We start from the raw sequence: 20,525 nt of genomic DNA on the forward strand, positions 1-20,525 counted from the left end.
CATATGCTTTCCTCATTCGGACATTTAAAGATATGACAGTGACGTCACGCTGAAATATGACAAAAATTAGTTCTATTTGTAGAAGTATAGTTTAGATAGTTAGAAAAAATACCGCATTAGCCGTAGTATTACAACAGAAAATGCACACTGTCTTTGCTGTCGCGAACATTCGAAGTAATTTGCGGTCGTTGATCGCGGATAAAGACATGTGTCACGAATACGACTTTTTAGCTGGTCGTGCATAAAACACTGAATTTTAGCGAATGCCAGCAGCTAAGTTTGAGGCACCGACGAAGGATATGAAAAAGCATCCTGGTTTGGCACTGCGAGAAGGGGAGACATTATGAATGGTGGATATATGTTCCCGATTCTTCTCTGTTGCCAACTGAGGAATATATTTCACTGTTTATGTCTCGCATAGTCACCCGAAGACAGCGTTACTACTTCGTCTTTCAAGGAACACGTCGATCACGGTGTGCGGAGTCTTTACGAGCGTAGCCAGTCAACCGCGATGGTACACCGGTTACGGTACTCGGCTGCTGACCGAAGTTCCCTAGTTCGATCCCAGCCGCGGCGGTCGCATTTTGATGGAGGCGGCATGCTAGAGACACGTGTACTCTACGATGTCAGTGCATGTTAAAGAACACCACATTGCCGAAATTTGTGGAGCTCTGCTACGGCGTGCCTCATAATCATAACGTGGTTTCAGCACGTAAAACCCCAGATATTCTCATTGTTAACAAGCGTAGCTTTCGCATGGAGAGAGAAAGACTGCACACGCACGTAGGTGTTAAAAAACACTGGCCAACTCACGGCGTGGATGAACTCAAGACGATGAACTCAAAACGAACTCAATACTTCGTCGGCACGGCGTCATTAGCCAGGGCCGCCTTTCGTGATGTGCTCACACAAACGTGCCCTTTGTACACTGCTTCCCACGTCTTCGTTATGTACCTCGGCTCGAAGTGCTTCTCGCACACGTAATCAGTCGACTGCAGCACGCGGTCCTTGCGCGGAATCGCATGGCGCCAAACATTCAGGCGTTCCGCATCTCGGGGTGCAGAAAAATCGACTTTTCAGTGCAGGTCTTGTACACAGAGTTGCACCGCGGCACGAAACACTTTTTGCCCATTTCACGGCTTTCTCACTCGAATAGCATGACCTGCCATCGCACAAAAAGAATTAAACGAGGAAGCAATGTGGCGACAACTGCTTCGTCACCGTGGCTTTGTCGGGAGAGAGGCCGGCGCGCGCCGCTGTGAGCCTCTTGACTGCTCCTGCCATCTCGCGGCGTGACGGCGCGGAGGAACCGAAGTTCGACGCAGCGAGCGCATGGCGCCGGTGCTGCGTCGTTCCACCTGTACTTCTAACACCGTGCTATTGGTGTATCTGCGCCAACAGGATTCAAGACAATCACCTCGAGCATATGAGTCAGTCGACCATGAGAAAAAAAAGGAAAAAAAGAAAGAGAAAGAAGAAATGCAATTATGATAAGTGCCTTTTTTAGCGGGATAGACGGCTGATCTAGAGATTATTACACAACACGTCAGTCGTATATGTTCTACTATATGTTCATTCCTAACAAAAAAACTAACCAAGTTCACATTTTCCGGTGTGCAAGATCATCTTTCAACGACTGTATCATTTTTGCACACCCGCTTTGACGGCGTCAAGCTTGCGGTGGCAGCCACATTTCAATAAGAACTAAATGAAAACAAATAAAAACTATCTTTAACTTCCTTTTTTTTACTCTCATTCCTAGCGTTCTCAAATTTATCCAGTTCTAATTTGAGGTAACGCAAGGAGCAAACAAGCATCACCCAAGTGGTACACCAAAGGAAATTTGGTAATTATGCAACCGCAATATCCTGTTCGTACCCAAACATAATGGTTCCCGCTAGCTGAAAAAAGAAACTCGGAAAGCAGCATGCTGCTTCAATATCCCACCGGTACGGCAGCGCAAGAAACTAAACAAACAAATAAAAGCACGATTCTCTTGATGCATCGCGGGCGCGTCTATAACGGCCAGACATTTGGCGTGGCACGTCTACAAAAACTGCCGATTCATTGCCAGTCGGCGCCGTCGAGATAACGCCGACACACAGCGCTCTCTTTTCTGCGCACTGAGGTGAAGCGACAGTCTCGGGGCGTGTGTACTGTTTCTTTTGATTCTCTTTTATTTAGTGTCGCGTCACTGCATACGTCATGGCCGGACTTTTGAATTCTTTAAGGTCGATACGCCACGTGGTGTCGTTCACGCGAACTAGGCCGCTGGTGTCCAGAAAAGCTACATATGGTAAGCGATTTCTACTGGATGATCGGATTAATCCTGTCGCTTGTGCTGAAGCGCATGCACAGGCGCCCAGCTGGCAGGTCATTCACGGCAATATTGAGTACCGGCATGTGGTACTGCAGCAGTGCTCAGAGCAACCACAGCTATAAAGCCTCTTTGCAGCAAATCGCGTGGTATGACTTAAAAAAATTACACAATCTCCCGCTAAAGGGGACCATGAGGCGATGCGAAGCCGGAGCACTTGCACGATCGCGTTCCGTTGGCATTCGTTGGGCATGCTACCGACCTCGCGTCGTGGAACGCGAAGAGGGACGCTACGCGCGTCGTGTCTTCCATCTAGCCTGGCCGCTAATTCTCACAGGGCGAGCGGGGAACGCGGTCGACAGGCGGGCGAGAGGGGGGCAGCGTGGGAGAGGAGAGAGAAGCGGAGGGGACGCGCATGCGCTCGAGCTCATCGCGGCGTTGCGCAGGAGAGAATTTCGGCATGTCTAGCCCGCGTTTCAGAGGAAGAGTGGAAAGGGGGAGGGGAGAGGGAAAGTGGAGAGGGGAAGGGAGAGGGTGAGTGGAGAGGAGGTGTGTGGAGAGGGTATGCGCATGCGCAGTAAGGGTGGTCACGCCGCACACCACCACCACCACCGGATTGAGCTCCGCCTTAAGATACTTCGCATCTAATAAGAAAGATGCAAGTATGAAGGAGGGGGGTAGCGGCTGAAAGGGAAAATGACATATTTCTGCAGCCTCTTTTCTCTCTCAGCCACTACCCAACCCCTCCCTCTTTTGTCCCTGTGTCTCTCTCAGTCCAAGTCAGCAGCTGCGGCTGTAGCGTCCGAGAGCCTAGAGCATTCTCCTATTTTTTTGGCTCGTACCTTGAGCCATGCGGCTCTTCGTTTGCCAAAGCCAGCCACACACGCCTTGCACCGCGCTCTGGTTGCTCAAGCCCATGGTGATGCGATAAATGACCTTGCAAGACATGCGAGTAGTAGAGCTTTTGCTCTAAAACCACGAATTTGGTCTCAGCAAGTTGCCAGGAGGCTGGGGCAGTCACGACGACTGGAGATATCGTTTGCACGTCGAAGATCAAACAAAATGAGCTCCCCACAAGCTCCTTGATCCTGATGTAGCTTGTAGGCGAAGCCCAAGCCCTGTGTGGTTTCCAGTGTGTTGGTGGCAGAGAGAGGAGAGGGAATGGTGGCACTAAGGCTTTGGATTTATAATTCCACTTAGGCATGATGTCGTCGAAAAATTGTGGTAGCATGACATTTGTGAAGATACTTTTGCAGATAGTGAGGCTATTCTTCCACATTTTAGAAATGTGTTGCAGGGCTCCTTCAAGGTACTCTAAAACCCATTACACCTACATCTTGTGTACTAAATGTGGTTAACGTGCTGAAATCTATATGCCAAGGAAACAAGTCGTGACTGTCCTTCGCATGTATGACGATGTGAGTGATATAACTGTGTGTGCATATTTTAAACACACACACACAGCACTGCCGAGTGTTCCAAACTACATGACGCAGCTGCACGGTAATGCTGACCTTGGTTACACATAAGCAACTTACCAGCTCAGGAGCTTCGTCAGCACTCCCAGTTGCGCTGAACTCCACATTCGCCCCTACTACAGCACAGGTGGCAATGCTGTCCCTGCACATATCATTGTGAACCTGCACCATTGTCATACACAAGAGTCATCAATGACGTGGACGCTACTAATAGTGGCTAAATCAGAGACTAAAACGCGGCTAAATCAACAGAAATTTCATGCTGAAGCACACAGTATGCTCCTTGCTATGCCTGAAAACATGTCGTTTGTGTAACTTTGACCATGTGTTAGAAGACTGCAGTTGATGGCTCTTGTGCGAAGCCTATGCAAGATTTTGCAAATTTTGGCTAGATTTGCAATCAAATTTATGAACCTGCTGTTATCATGACTCATGAATTGTGACCAATTGCGAAGTGTGGCATCTCATCACAGCCAAAGTACAGCTAAACCACGGCGCATCAGCTGTACAATTGTAATTACCCCCCACGCCTCGCAGCCGATGTTCATCACCACGACAGCAGCACTAATAACATGCTGTCGAGCACCGACAATTGCGAAAATAAAACGCGTCTTCGCTAGACTAGCAAATGTGCACGAGTGTTCTTGTGGCTCCTTTTGCGCAATCGCTGCAGAATATAGCTACTTCGATCATTGGCTACATCTACCGTGCACAAATCATGCTTGTCATTTCCTGATTAACCACATCATACAATCATTTAAACGCAAGGAGGTCGGTCAGTTTGAAGAAGCTCAAGACGGCTAAACAAAGAACCAACTTACTACCGTGTCTTCGTTAGCGCACACGATGACAGGAGACCGAACTTTTCTTCTGCGGCGTCTGCGCTTCTTGGGCATATTGGTACGCTCGAAGATGGTCGTCTTCTCTGGCGGTCGTTCGACGACGGCCGGTAGTCCGAGGGACGAAAATGCGCTGAACAAACGCGAGCATGGGGAGGCAACGGGTAAAGGGGTATTCAGACGGGGGAGGAATGCTCAGGGGAGACGGGGGGATTGCGTATCACGTGACCGCGACGTCACGGATTAGCGAGTGGGCGTGACCCCCCGCGCCTCCTCGGAGGAGACGGGGACGTTTTCCCCGAAAGGACAAACGATCCCCCTGCGGTGGGGGATGTGGCGGAATTTCGGGCTCTTGTTTGGCCACATTGTTGCACTTGCTCCTGCAGAGAGCGACAGTGGGTGTCGTCTGCAGCTGGATGGTCGTCTGCAGCTCGTCGTCAGCAGCTCGTCAAACGGGTGGTGCAAGCCACCAGAGTAGTCTAGTAACACTGGTCTCCCCCTCCGTTTGCCTCGTCCGTGTGAGTGGGGGGCATTTGTGGAGACTTCTCCTCGCGAGCTGACGTCACTAGGCTCCGCCTTTACCCCCCGAGCATTTCTCCCCCGTCTGAATACCCCTTAACCGACGGCCTCTTCCCATTGCTTTTTTCTCTTCGCGTTGACGGGTAACAAGTGGTAGGATATACCGTCAGTCCTGTCCATGACGTGGTAGCAATCCTTCACACAACAGTAAGTCGACGCCATTCTGCGTGCCACTGCGATCTCACTCGCGAACTCGCGTGCTACCAATGCGTCCGATGCGACGAGAGTCGGGTCGAGTTACGCGGACGCGTCTACGCTGTGCCGCGCGCATGCGCCACAGCCTCCGTTTCGCTGGAAACCACGAATGCAGCGCTGCTTCTCATACTCTACTTCTTTTACCTTGTAAGCCGCATAGAACCAAATGGGGATTAACAATAACATACATATTCAAATTTTCAGCCCTCATTCTGATGTGCATAAAAGGATCAGACTACGTACAGCAAAGTGATTACGACTTCATATTTCTGGTTAATGGCTCTTGCACTAAGCTGCGCGACATACCGGCTTTTGTTGCTTTTAAACGCGATTTAAAAATATAAATTATATTCAGATCGCGAAAAGTATGCTGGAATCTGTCACTATAATTCACGGTCTTTTCATTTCCACCAGGATCTAATTACCCGTTCTGGCCCCGCCACGGTGGTCTAGTGGTTATGGCGCTCGGCTGCTGACCCGAAGGTCGCGGGATCGAATCCCGGCCGCGGCGGCTGCATTTTCGATGGAGGCGAAAATGTTTGAGGCCCGTGTACTTAGATTTAGGTGCACGTTAAAGAACCCCAGGTGGTCGAAATTTCCGGAGCCCTCCACTACGGCGTCTCTCATAATCATATCGTGGTTTTGGGACGTTAAACCCCAGATATTATTATATTATTATTAATTACCCGTTCTGGCCATTTGTCGGTCCCTTTAAGACGCATTCACAGCGCACCTGCTGAACTGAAAATTCAGTCATACAAAACATTATTCAGACCTATTTTTGAGAACGCCAAGATAATATGGGACCCTTACACGGTAACTAATAAATCTAAACTTCATAAAATTCTACGCCTCGCATGAAGGTTTTTTTACAAGTATCGGCGGTATGACTACCCTTCAGAACGTAACAAACTTGCCAATCTACCGTCATTAGAATTAAGGACTACACTTGAAAGACTAAAATTTTCAATCTTATTATCCGTAGTCTCATTGCCATAAACAAAACTGGTTGCTTTAACATCCAAACAGACACTTATTTTAGGCACACACAGTACGTATACATTCCTCCTCTTTCGGTAATTATCGATTGCTTTAAATTTAGTCCTTTCCCTAGCGCTATGAATGAGTGAAACGGACTACCCAATACTGTGGTGCAAATATTGTGATTAGGTAAATTTTTGCAAAAAGTGAAGTTATATATTCTACCTAATTTTGACGCCAGTGAACGCATTCTTCAAATTTTTTTGTTCTCAGTGGTGTTTCACTTGTATGCCCGCTTATTTTTCAATTACTTGCACGAAATGCAACATTCTGTATGTTTATACATAACACTTCTTCATATTTTTTTGTGTGCCTTTGCGCGCAGCGCTTTTCTTCCGTTATGTAAAGCCGTCAGCACCTTTAACTTGTAGCGGCCGGGAATGTCGGCTGCCGGAGGCAGCGAGAAAAGAGACGTGAAGCTGGTTTGGAGTTGCAGGGCAAGACTGTTTATTTCCACTCCGTGCGAGTGACGAGAGCTCCCCTCGACGAGGGAGAGAAGGAGGCACCCCCGCGTTCTTCTACAAGAAAGAGGAAAAAAGGGGGCCCCCGAGCGAGCAGACGCAGCATGTCGCCGGTGCTAATTCCCGGAGCCGGCCCCGACAACACGTTGTTCCCCGAACACGGAGGAGGAGGCGCTGGCGCCGCGCGTAGGCGAGCTGTCGACGGCCGGCTGCAGACGGGATAGAAAAGAATGCGGTGGTGCTGAGCAGCTTCCGCTACAAACTCGAACGCTCCGACGCGTGGCTTCGGCTCGCTTGGACTGAGGTCAGCGCCGCCAAGCGTTGAAAATGACATGCTTGCTGCAGTTAATGATAGATGGAGCGCGCGTCGGTTTCACTAGTAAATTTCTGTTTCCAGTCTGCCTGAGCGGCGGGCGGAATGCACTCACTTGGCATCCCGTTTTCGCCACGTTTCGCTCGTGGCTACGTTATCGCACGCGCCCATGGAGTTCGTTGTCGTATACTTATCTCGACAATGAACCATTGCGTGCGACAGCTTACGCACCTTTCGAGTTCGAATTCGCAGCTGCTGCTCAAAAGGAATCGCATGTATAAAAAGCAGAGCAAACGCACGTTCATGGCGTTTGTAAAAGTTGCACAACTGCTTTTGATACATGAGATTTCTCTTGAGCAGCAGCTGCGAATTCCAACTCAAAAGGTGCGTAAGCGGTCGCACGCAATGGTTCATTGTCGAGATAAGTATACGACAACGAACGCCATGGGCGCGCGATAACCCGCCGGTAAGGCAGACTGGAAACAGAAATTTACTAGTGAAACCGACGCGCGCTCCATCTATCGTTAACTGCAGCAAGCATATCATTTTCAACGCTTGGCGGCGCTGACCTCAGTCCAAGCGAGCCGAGGCCACGCGTCGGAGCGTTCGAGTTAAAGCTGCTGACGGCTGTACGCCGAGGATCAACGGTTGTAGTATAGTTCACTTGTTCGAACATGTTTGCAACTTGTATAATCTAAATGATCTGCGATGTTTCATCTGTACAGCATGTCATTTTGTAAAGAATGTAGCACTCTTGTGTATTCCTTTTTTTTACTTATTCCACTCCTCTAATGACCCATTGTGAGTTGACAGTATCAATAAATGAAAACAAATAAGAAATAACAACACGTCTCACTTTCGTTGTGAACACTTTGTATCAAAAAGGGATCGACAATAATTTATTCTCTACATTTCATCATAGGAATATTTGGCAGGCACTATAGTCACTGCGTGATCTATGCACCACGCTTGTATTTCCCGTACTAAACATTGGTGGAGACGTTTACGTTTTATGGCTGCGGTGTCATATTTATTTTTTCAGGCTGTGTTGAATAATGGAGTGGATATGCTGGTAGTACCATTGCGTACCTTGGATATCCAGTCATCCGTTTACGCAGCCGCTGTTTCATCCAGTGTCAGTGCGTCATTAACATCCAAGCGCTGAAATAGCCATGTGTGTGTTCCTGCTTAATAGTTTTCTGCTTATGAACTGAAAGCCAGCCGGCTACAGCACTTTAGAACCTGGCGCTGATAAGATACCAAAGCAATCTGTGGACGACTCGTAGTTCCCTGTGGCACTGAACTTCTGTTATCATACGATGGTCAGTGTCATTTTAAAAACAAATTGAAGTATGTGACCGGTGTTAGATATTACATCAGCCTCACGTTGGTTGAATGCACGGCTGTGGAAACGTTCTGGCACACGTTTCCACAGCCTTATAATAAAGAGCCTATGGCAGTGCATAGTTGCACCACTGGATACAAAAGAAGACACCAGTATAAAGGCAAGAGCAGCTGCTTTGCGCAGGCTCTCGTGCATTTACGAGCAGAATCACAACATTATGCCGTATGACTGGTGCAATAATACGAGCTAGTAAACGAGTCAGGTGGCCCGACACTCAGGTAGCCGTGACGACGACGACGATGACGACTTGTGTTTTCGTGAAGATAATGCCCAAAAACTGTGGAATCGAGACTACTGCGATCGCGTTTTTGTAACCAGAGAAGAAAAGAGCATAAGCATGCCCCCGACCTTGCCTTCCTCTTCGCGGCGTCCAGCGACTAGAGGTGTTCGGCATACTTTTTGCCCTGACACCGACTCTTCAACATCAAGTGCAATCGGCGACCAGGCAGCATTCGTAAACTCGAGCCGGGAGGACGAAGACGCCGCCGCCACACGGTTCAAGGACGGTAGAACACCGTCGCCGAGAAGCCCTGAAGTGGTAAGCGGCTCGGAGGATGAGCCTACGTGGGACAGCGTCTGTCTTGATGTGGCCAATGGCTACCACAACGGGACTGATAGCAGTGGAGCCATGTGCCGGATCTGCCACGAAGGCGACCAAAAGGCTGAGCTAGTGTCTCCCTGCAGCTGCTCTGGCACCATAGGATTCGTGCATGTGTCCTGCATTGAGCATTAGCTTAATGAGCGCAACGTAGACTTCTGCGAACTCTGCGGTCAGCGTTTCCAGGTGGCCGATGAACCTATGACCGCGCTCCAATTGTTGCGATGGGTTTGGCGGAACAAGAGGTGGCTGTGGCGATCATTGCGTTACGAGCTGCTGTTGTTGGGCGTTGTAATACTGGCAGTTTTCTTGGTGTGGGCCCACCTGGCGCTACTGCAAGCTTACTGGGAGGGTGTCACCTGGGTCGTCGGCTTTTTCTATTTGGTATGCACTGTCTCACTTATTGCTTGCCTTGTTTTTACGTTCAACAGTGTACACACTCGGTACCGTTTCTCCCTGGCGTTGCAGTCGGCACCTCCAGTGCGCCGGATGGTAGTCCGGCCTCCGCTAGAGTAGTGACTCGTAGCTGGACAAAACGCAACGACGCGTGCGCAGTCGAAGAGCTTGAGCCATCCGGCCGTTGCCGTCTCGACAAGCGCCAAGAAAACAATAGCAATGACGAAGAGGGAACATGACTTCCGCAGATGCAAATCGTCACAACTGCTGCCAAAACGTTCTGCAGGAATACCACCGATATAAGGACCATGGGCTACTGCAGACCAACTGCGTGTTTGAGGCTCTCGTAAACACTTTGTACTGAACAGGTTGAATGCATGAGTGCTGCTCATCTTTCGTGGGCATTTTAATCTCTGAATTTCATGATATCATGCCATTTGCTATGGAAATTTATTTCGAAATTTGTTTTTAGATAATGTCATTTTCCGCACTTTACGGGTTTTTAACACTGCGCCGTCGTTGAAATAAAACTGTTTTTTTCTTTTGTCTTTTGAAGCCGTACCTTTTCTTTATAAAGAAACAGCGTATTGGCTAGTATAGAAATGATGTTAGAGTTAAAAACAGATAGATAGGCTTAAAAAGGATAGAAATGTGTTGGACTTAAAAGAGTGCAATTTCGCCTAGTTGGAATAACTACCATAACGGTACTAGGCACAATCGAAACATACGAGACAAGAAGCGAACACAAGCCCGGCATCTTCGTATTCTATAGACTATGTTATATAAGGCATGTGGGCGTCGCCATCATGGGCTGTTAAACGAATGTTTTCTTATTTTTGTATCCCCTGACGGGAACTGATAAAGTGAGGAAACGCCGAATGCAACCAACCCAACAGTTTTCATGTGTATACACCCACCGTAACACTGTTCGCTTAGATGTTCAAGATAAAACACGGGAAGGTTAACAGCCCAGCATGCCGGCACCGAAAGCCGTCCGTAAAATAGTCTACCGATTGCTGTGTTGTGAGTGCACTTAGTGCCACGATGGCTGATCGGATTCGGATGAAACGCACGAGTTCTACTCCACATGTTGTGCTCTGACTTTGCTTTAGCAGTAGGTATAATACACATAGATGAACGGCTCACGCGTGTCGCACGAGCGTATCCCTGAAATATCTGAAGCTTACGAAATAACAGAAAACAAAAAGAACGTGCTTGAACCATCGATCTCTTGCATTAACTGATGCAAGTGTCTTTCCTGCGATTGTAAGATATCACGCTGGATAAATTTTTCTTGTTTGTTTGTTTTTTCCTCAAATTTTTGAACGGGGTGCGATCTAGTTCATAACCACCTTCCGTTCTGTTTAAATAATTCGTGTTTTGCTATGCAACTTTCCTTTGCTACACGACGTCTCTACTCTTGTTTTGTTTGTGCTGGCCATTGTGAGTTGGTGTATGAATTCTGGCTGTATTTTAATTTGTTTATATGTAAAATAGGATTTCGAGAAAGTTGTGCTGACATAGTGCTATATTTTGCACCAAGTTTAAGCGTTCGGCGAGTCGGTGTTGCATATTCGATCTTTCTCAGATAGTATAGGCAGCGCATAGTGTCTTTCTTCTATTAGTGCTTTATCGACGCGCTGGGAAACATCTATTCGTTGTTTTACGGAACTTCAACCAATGATCAACAAAATCAAGGATAACCTGAGCTGGGCGAAACGAACGACGTGAGGCTTGTCGTCATATGTGACGCTTTTTAGATAGTAATAACGATGATTGCTTGGGTTTTATGTGCCAAAACTACAATATGGTTATGAGCCACGCCGTAGTGAGGCACTCCGGATTAATTTCAGCCACGTCGTGTTTTTTTAACGTGCACCTACATCTCAGTGCACGGGTGTTCTTTGTATTTCGCCGCCATCGAATTGCGGCCGCGGTGGCCGGGAATCACACCCGCGCCTTCGCGCTTAGCAACGCGACACCCTACGTCCTCAGCTACCTCGGCAGGTACGCTTTTCAGAGTATTTTATATACCGCCTAATTAGTTAACTAAGAGCAGATATTCAAAATTGCTATCGTTCTCTTTAGGGTCAAGTTGTGTCAAGGGCGACCCTTTCCCGCGAACTTGTGGCTTTCCCACCACGCGTATGTTTCAGGTGCGAACATACGCTTGGGCTGTCAGCGTCTCCTGTCGTCGTAGCCCGTCACTGTGTATCCTGTCGTCGCCCGTCACGGTAAAGCAAGTGGCAAATAAGACGGCGGGTTCTCTCAGGAAAAGCTCGCAAGAACGCGCGCTCGCCCGCTAGAGACAACGCCACGTGCGCTTCTCCGAGTGGCAAATAAGACGGCGCGTTGGCTCAGAAGAAGCCCTCTTTCTGCGATGGGCGCTGGACGCTATCTTCGACGCTGTCTGTAGCAAAGAGAGGACGCTGTCCTCTCATTGGTATTGACGTATCTATATGAGAAACACCAGTGCTTCTCACCTCCCCAGGTTTCACGTTAGTGGAGCTGTCTTATGTAGTATAGTAATGCAAGGGGTGCGAAAGGGAAGTGAGGGTGCGGAGGAGGGAAGAGAGGAGGGCAACGCCACCAGCTCGGCCGCTTCCATAGTCTTCGCACTCGTAGCTGCCCCAATTTTTTCCGACTAGCGGAACGTGCTCGACTGCTGACCCGAAGGTAGCGGGATCGAATCCCCGCCATGGCGGCCGCATTTCGATGGAGGCGAAATGCTAGACGCCCGTTTGCTGAGAATTAGGAGCATGTTAAAGAACCCCAGGTGGTCCAAACTTCCACAGCCCTTGACTGCGGCGTCTCTCATAATGATATCGTGGTTTTGGGACGTAAAACCACGACAATTATTGTGACTCGCGGAACGTGACACAGATAACACCCTGATTATGTAGCGCCTGTTGTAGCACTCACGCGCACCAAAGGGCAGTAGTGTTTTAGGGGCGAAGCTCCTTAAGGCGGCACCCGTTCGTCCCTCGTAGTCGTAGTCGTAGTAGTCGTAGTGCGTAACCAGTCTTACGCTTTGACCTCCATGGTGGTGCCGGTGGGAGATTTTTCCTGTGCGTTGTTGAACAATAAAAAATTCGCAGCGTGCGCGTTAACTAAAAGCCGAATTCTTCTGTCTCTCATTCCCCATTAGCAGCCATTGGCATGTTCCAGTAGGAAACGTTAGTAGAAGTAGAAGTGTAAGTGTTAGCTAAAAGCCGACTTCTTCTGTCTCTCATTCCCATTAGCAGCCATTGTTTACCTCCAAGGTAGTGCCTGGTGAGATTTCTCCTGTGCGTGATTAAACAATAAAAATTTTGTTGATGAAATATTGATGAATTGATGAAATAAACCAACGAAAGACGCCAGATGTTTTGTAAAAGCAAAACGAAAGAACGCCAGATGTTTCTAAAGCAAAACGAAAAGACGCCAGCTGCTTAACGAAAGACGCCAGATGTTTTCTAAAGCAATGATTTTCTAAACAATGAAAATTCACAGCGTACATGTAAAATTAAAGTGAGCTGCAAGTCGTCATAACTCATCGAACCTTTAGTATAAACGCGCCCGATCTCACGTCGGTGATGATGTACTGGGCAGAATTCACGGAAGATTCACGGTTTACCGATGAACCTCCGCAGCTTCGCCCACTCATCAGCATTCACTCCGTGGATATGCTGTGATTTTTTTCTTTTTTTTTTTGCAAATCCTATTTGCTGTATCTTGATCTTGTGCTAGAAGACAGGCTAATCTCAAAGCTTTCTTTTGCGCGATGACATCATAGAGAGCACACTGCTGCACTACATGTGCACGGCATACCCGCCATCACACGAGCGGCCGGAGACGCGCAGTCAGCTGCCGTTTTGTATCAGCACTAGCGAGGGGGAGTGCCAACTGTTTAGCGGGGTAGCTGCAGCGCCGTTCCCTCTTGGTTTCTGACAGCGGTCGCCGCGAGTCGCCCGCGTCGGGTTTGAGAATTCTTGGCACACGTTCGCATGTTCACGCTCACATTGCTCACGATAGTACATGTTGCGTGGCGACTTTTTTCTTTTTTTGCGTGTGAAGATATCCCACAAAATTTAGTAAAAAACACGTGGCTGTTTTCATGCGCTATCGTATTACACTGCCTTCGAACCAAAGAGGCGTGCGCGCGGCATTCGCTTACCAAGGGTGACCCGTATTTTCCGCTTGCTATAGAAAGGGCCGACGCACTGTAAAGCCTTTGCTTAGAGCCGTGGCCGCTCACCTCGACACGGTCCGCGCGCACGCTTCTTTGGCTCGAAGGCACTGTTGAGAGCTTCTGGCCTGTCGTATTCTGTCACGACACGGTGCAGGCCTGAAAGCTTATTGAGCCGGAATGAAACTGCGGGCCTATACGGTACCACGTAATACGGAATACTCTTCGGTGTTGGTCTTCCCTGATAAGTAGTTCTGCTTGTCAGTCGATCGAGCGAGTGTAACCGGCACTACGGCACTACGGATGCTTTTCATTGGCCATTTCTAAGTACGTCAGTGCCCCCACATAGGCGGCGCCCAAAGCCATTATACGGATCAAACGGAATGGTATTCAGCATTCTGTGGTATACGGTACGGTCCGCCTTTCCTGAACTAAACCACGTTGCAGGTCTCGCCTCGGCCATACACTATCAGCGCTGCGTGGTCATGCAGCCTGGCACAATGTCTCGGAGGCGGCGCGAAGGCCACGCCTAGATGGTATTTTGACTGTTTGCCCGGATGTTCTCGCTTTGCTCTCCCAACGGTGCCCATGTTTTCTCCTTTGAGCGTCAGGATAACGGCGCTGGCTTTCGGCTCAAGATCATGTGAAAGTCGCCGACAACGGGAGCTAAACTCATCTTAAAATACTGCAAGGAACGTCACGTGACGGCAAGCTATATACATTCGTTGATTGCATCAGTTGCAGTTAGCCTCTTCAAAATAAATAAATGGGTAAATAAAAAAACACCATGCCTCTGCGGAACACGCAGCACCGTCACAGCGAAAGCTGGAGGAGTGGCGTTGGTGCGACTACGGCTAGTACAGTTGCATGGGACCCCACTATGCCAGGGGTCTCAAACTCAGCTCAGTTAGCGGGCCCCTGTCACGAAATTCCCGCACTCCCGACTCGGAAGAACGTTGCAGCGGTGGGGGAGTGAAAGGAGAGGGGGGGGGGGCTTGAACAGAATGTCAGCTAACGTCGCCATTTCAAACATATCGTCACTGATTACCAGGAGGACAAAAATCAGGAGGACGCGTATTCTGAAATATAGTATTTGTTCCATGGTGAGCGCATGCGGTGCCTCACGAAAACAAAAATGCTTGAGACCAGCCACGCCACGTCAGTGTATTCTTCTCGATTAAAGCGTAAGTAATCGTAATATGAGACTAAACAATGCGGGTACCATTCAGCAAAGTCATAAAAGTTTTATTTAATTTGGAGCAAGATATCACGTTTAAAATTCAAAACACGCTGACTTGATGCCTGGAAATAAGGGGCTGCTACGAGAAAAGAAACGTCCGCATTAACACGGTTCTGAGACAGATGTCAAAGCAACCATCGAATACCTTCATTATAGGAGTTCATTGCCTGACGGAGCGACTGCCGCGAAAAAGTTTAGAACCCGTCGAGTACGAGCGGAGTTACACGGATTAGTCGCACGCTTTAAGTTCTTTCTTTTATTGCGATAGCAATTATGTGGACAGTCTTGGCTGATTTTTGCCGTCGCCGTCGTCATGCTGCGTATATGTATAAGTATGTATATATAAATCAATATCCCAAAGAAAAATAAATCAGAAAAATGCTTCCGAAGCGCGGAATCGAACCAGCGACCTCTGAATTCGCAGCGCGGTGCGCTAAGCACTACTCCACAAAGCGCACATCCCTCTGCCAGCTAACGCCGAGCGTTATATACACACCATTTACCGTTTGCAGTCCGAGACGGAGGCACTTATAAGCATTTCTTCATTACCAGCGAGATGGCGCTAGGAGCGCGCGGGCGCACTTAAAGGCGTCGGCCAGCTCTCTCGCTTCTTCTTATATTTGCGCAGCGAGAACCTTGCCCTTCCGCTGTCTGCTCGCGCGGGCGCTCGAACAAACTACCGCAGTGTTCATGATTCTCAGCAGATCGAGCTACGTGGTAGCTCTCACCGCGCGTCGCGTGCGTGTAGCTAAAAGCGTTTCAGATGTCGTGCACGTAACGTACGTGTACTTTTCACGTTTGCGTATGAGAAGTCCTTACGTACGTGAAATTAAAACTGTCTAGTAGCTGCCGGGTAGTGATGGACGCACGGTAGTCGCAGCGCGTCCATCACGGGCCGCTTTTCTTGCTATCGCATTCATTGCTTCGCCCTTGCGGCGAAACTGTGACTTTTTCCTTTCGTACCAGCCAGCGCGCTGAAAGCTGTGCAGAGGGAGGATGACAAGGGGGCAAGAAGCTACGTCTGCTCGTCAGCGCGCGTCTGACCTTGAGCACTTCCTTTTTCTTTTTCTTCGAACTCGAGGCTTGCTTGGCTTGCTTTCAGTGTAATCGCAAGCACGCGCGCAGCCACGTGGCGCCATCGCGCGACGGCCGCGGTATCTATGCAGCTCAAGTCAAGGCCGCCTGGATCATCGGCGCGCGGCGGTGTCGCGCTAGGATCTCTGGGTCGGTCCCCTCTTTTGGGAGAAATAAAGTTTTGATCATCATCATCGTGCTAGGGTCCCTCGAATATTGGCTAGTCTGCCGTCCGCCGGGGAGAGCGAGCACTCTTACCGAATGATGCGAGTGGTGGCGCTTCGAGCAGTCTTCATGCTGGGGAGCGGCGCTCCGCCGACCAGCTGCGTGTCGCCGAAGCGCGGGCGCACGTTCAGCATAGTTCAGCTTGTCCATTTCTTGCAATATCCTTTTTGCTGCAGCGTAATTGTGCCCATGGAAAATACTAACCGGTTCGATTAACACGTTCTCACGTGCTTTCGTTCGCAAAGGCTTGCTTTGCCGAGGCACATATATCAAAGGAATGCATGGTAGTACTGTGTGTAGGTTGTTTCTCAGGTGGCACGGCAACAACTGACATTGAAAGAACCAGTTTACTTTTTTTTTGAAAAGTTTCATTGGCATGAGCACCAAAAAAAAAACTAAAACGGGGAAACGAAAGTGGTTGTGAAAGCAAATAAATATGAAGAATTGCACAGGTAAGAAAATTATTTACATCTTCTCATTTTCAAATGCTTCAGCTGCTCTTTCCTTGCTGTTCTCTCATTGTTAATGGGCCTTCACAAAAAAGCGCAGCCGTAAAAGAAGGTAAAACTTCACTATTTGGCAAGTATAATTAGCTGTGCATGCTCTGTGCGTTAGTGCAGGCAGCTGTACCCACGTAATGACATCGGCAAGGTCGAGAATGCTTTGCTCGTGTAGCACACTATTTATTGAGAATTAACAGACAATAATGCCAGGGAAAGTATACGGGATGTTATTTGTAGTAATTAGGATATAAACGTGAAGAAAGTAAAGTCCCTGCCGGCGGCAAGTTATCTTTTCGTCCACTTTACTTTCTTCACATTTATATCCTGATTACTACAAATAACATCCCGTATACTTTCCCTGGCATTATTGTCTGTTAGTTCTCATTAAATAGTGTGTTTCACAAAAAAAAAAAAAAAGAAACGAGCCCTTAAGAGTCACCTTCTTTGCTCGTGCAGCTTATTTACGCTGAAAAATGTCGTGAAGCTGTTCTCAAGGACGGTTATAATATCCTTAAGAGGGCCCGAAGGGTACATCAAACCTCCATTGTCGAAATTTGATGTGGATTCGAGAAGCATCATCCACAGCACCGCGCTTTTCCGCAGAAAGCAGCAATGTACACTCATTACAGGAAGTTTTCATGAGGATCTTTCTTACTGTGTACCCTGCCACATCATAAATAAGCATTTCGTGGCTTTTTGCCGTTACAGAAGACGCGTGGTCCGGCGAACTGATATTGCGCAAAGCAAACCTTGCAGTGCATTTTCAGCATCGCCAAACATTCCTCCATCAATCAAATTATCCAGCACAGCAATCTTGCTTTCCGTTCGTACCCCAGGAAGAGAAGCCAGAGCAGTGATAACTTCTGGGGCACAATTTCCTGATTTATGTGGTTTTGCAATGTTATAAGATGCTAGTGAACTAACTATCACTAAACATTGCGCTGCAGCTGGATGGTCATTCGTTCCCGCAGACTGATGAGGTGAGTTCCACGTAGTCCAGCAAACATGCCGTCGCAGTTGTGGTCGTAGTAACACAACGGACGATCTGCAGCACCACAACACAACACAATGAACAAGTAGGCGAGAGCAATGAGCGGGTGACATTCCGAAAGCGCGCAGCGCCCCCTGCAGGGTCATTTAGAAAGCGTCAGCCCCTCCCCATACGGTGCGCCATGCGGACGGTAGACTAGCCAGTATTCAAGGGACCATAGTCGCGCGCCTCGATCCAGGCGGCCGTGTTCAAGTAAGCCAATGGCCGTGGACTTTGTGTTTATGGTACGGAAAGTTGGGTTTATGGCAACATTTGTCGAGAGAAGAGCGAGAGATTTCTAGCTTACTTTGAAAATTAATTCAAAATTTCAGGCTGCGTGCTGCGTTAAAATGTTTGGCTCACAAGTTCTCAGGAGCCTCGACTATCGTTTGGCAGCGTTTTCTGAACGTGCTGAAAAAATGTTGCATGGCCCCTATAATTTCTTGTGAGAAGACGACGCTCATGCTCGACTTGTTCACCTTAAGAAGGGAGAACAGGTGCTCGCACAAATAGGTACTTCCGGATATGGTAATGATCATAGTATCCTATCGACGCAGCGCCCGGGCGTGGCGGGCCGCAATAGAAGGGTCCATGGCCGCGTGTTTGAGACCCCTGCACTACGCCATAAATCATCATAATTTTGCGAAGTAGGGATCGAAGTACACACTATGCCACTATTCATCAGTCTTTGGAGAAACGAGGTACCCACTACGAGTCTGTAAGGCATTATGTGCTCTTTGTTGATGGTGTGGCTGATGATGATAAAGAATTATGCCTAAGTCCTTTGTAATAGGTGGGAAGCTTTACACGCGCTCGTTACGCAATTCGGATAGTGTGACGTTAGGTGTTATGTTACTCTTCTTCCACGCTGTAATATATATGTTACCATGATTCCTTTCCCGACGTGACGCCTGTATTGGGTCTTTTTGCGAAGGAGCTTCAAGCACCCGGCGTGGCTCTTGAGCTGGTTTACCCGCCGGTGCGAACTTGACGGCGGCGCTCAGCCTACTCTGCATAAAGACGACATTGACCGGTAGGCGACGGCACACTCTCAAGACTTCAAACTTCGCAAGCACGTTACCACTCGTTTCGAGCACAGCTAAATACATATCAAAGCACAGGAGCAGCGGCACGCTGCAGTAGTCGGCACTAGAGCACTGCATGGGCCGTGATTCTCGGCCCGGTACTCGTTCAAGTTTACCCGTCCGAACTCGGCCTGGTGACTCGAAGCGAGACCCGTGCCCTGCCCGAACCCGAGAAAAACTTTCACCTACCTGGCCTGGCCCGGCCCAACCGCAGATCGAGCCCAACAGGGGCCCGAGCGAATAATATGCGTGGTGTTGCCCGAACACGGAATCGGCAGTGGTGTTTTAAGTGGCATATATCTACGCTTTGTTGGCGCATGCGTCGCTAACAATTATGCTTTAACTTACGGTAATTTCTTGTTAATGGGGGCTCACAGTGGAAACAGTTGAGCGGGCATACTGGGTGCGATGAACGTTTGTTCGGCAGTGGTATACTGTACCTATTTTTTCTGCAAATACCATGGGGATCATCGAGAGCGTTTTGTAGCAGATATTGTAGCAAGGAAAGTAATTTGCAGCATGAGTTCAGTTTCGATAGGGAGCGCAATAAAAGCAGAGGAGACAGAGAAGAGAACGCTCGGTTCACTTTGTTTTTATTGCGCTATTTATTGAAATTGAAAGCATGCTCTAACGACAAAGCCAATTATGTGCCCTTCTGGATACGTAGCACCTGTCTTAAGCATAGTAGCATGCCGCTTGCCACATCAAGAGAAATAGAGGGGAAAAAAGCCAAATTTATTGCGTTTGTTGTAAGTACACTAACCTATATAAAAATTATCTGGAACCGCGTGCACCACGTGTACTTTCAGAAATACGTATAAGCAACTGAAAAGAAGAAAACAACTATTTGTCGTAGCGTTCTTTTCATATGTCACATGACTGCTAGTATACTGTAAAGTCTATAATTTTCTTGCGCATAGTTTATACTTTATTTATTCACATGTTATGGAGCAAAAAATCAAATTATCAAGAGATTCCATCCTTGAGCACGCCATGCGCTATTGCATCAGATATCCTGCGGCGCTAAGGTTTCTTGCACTGCATGCGCTAGCCGCAAAGGAGCACATCTATCTTGCGAATTGTGAAGGCGTTGGCAGTCGTTCTTAACTTCCACCACTGGAGAAAATTTAGGATGTGTTTTGGACCTCTGCAGAATGACTTTGCCAAAGACTTTGCCACTAATGTCTGGCAAAGACTTTGCCAGACATTAGCAGCCAACTACAAATTGATGTCATCTTGATGAACTTTTCTAAGGCTTTCGATCGCGTTTCCTACATTAAACGTAACTGTAAATTAAAATGCCAAATAGGAGAAGGCCCGCTCACGCGCTGAATTCAAGATGATTATTCGGACCGTTACCAGTACTTACAGTATAACTATGTATGTGATACCGTTCCCGTTTTACCTGGTGTACCTCAAGGTTCTGTACTGGCCCCACTGCTCTTCTTATTGTACATAAACGATATAACTAATCACGTCGACGTAAACATCAGACTATTTGCAGATGACTGCGTACTGTACCACGCAATTAAAACCCAAGATGACCAACTAAGCCTTAATAATTCTCAGTGGTGCTCA

The 20,525-nt window shown here is 48.2% G+C and overlaps 2 protein-coding genes across 2 annotated transcripts in view; both read left to right on the forward strand.

Annotated features, from left to right (window-relative positions):
* Positions 1-20,525, forward strand: part of LOC125756949 (E3 ubiquitin-protein ligase MARCHF2-like) — a 166,470-nt gene that overhangs the window by 34,133 nt on the left and 111,812 nt on the right. The window lies entirely within an intron of this gene.
* On the forward strand, positions 8,910-9,541 carry LOC119379554 (E3 ubiquitin-protein ligase MARCHF1-like). The gene has a single exon (XM_037648856.2). The coding sequence runs from the start codon at positions 8,966-8,968 to the stop codon at positions 9,359-9,361; it is 396 nt and encodes a 131-aa protein (XP_037504784.1). The 5' UTR covers positions 8,910-8,965; the 3' UTR covers positions 9,362-9,541.

Source organism: Rhipicephalus sanguineus, chromosome 1, assembly GCF_013339695.2.
Source record: "Rhipicephalus sanguineus isolate Rsan-2018 chromosome 1, BIME_Rsan_1.4, whole genome shotgun sequence".
NCBI lineage: Eukaryota > Metazoa > Arthropoda > Arachnida > Ixodida > Ixodidae > Rhipicephalus > Rhipicephalus sanguineus.

Coding starts and splice junctions, on each gene's coding strand:
- LOC119379554 (XM_037648856.2), top strand. CDS start 8,966: ATGCCCCCGACCTTGCCTTCCTCTTCGCGGCGTCCAGCGACTAGAGGT.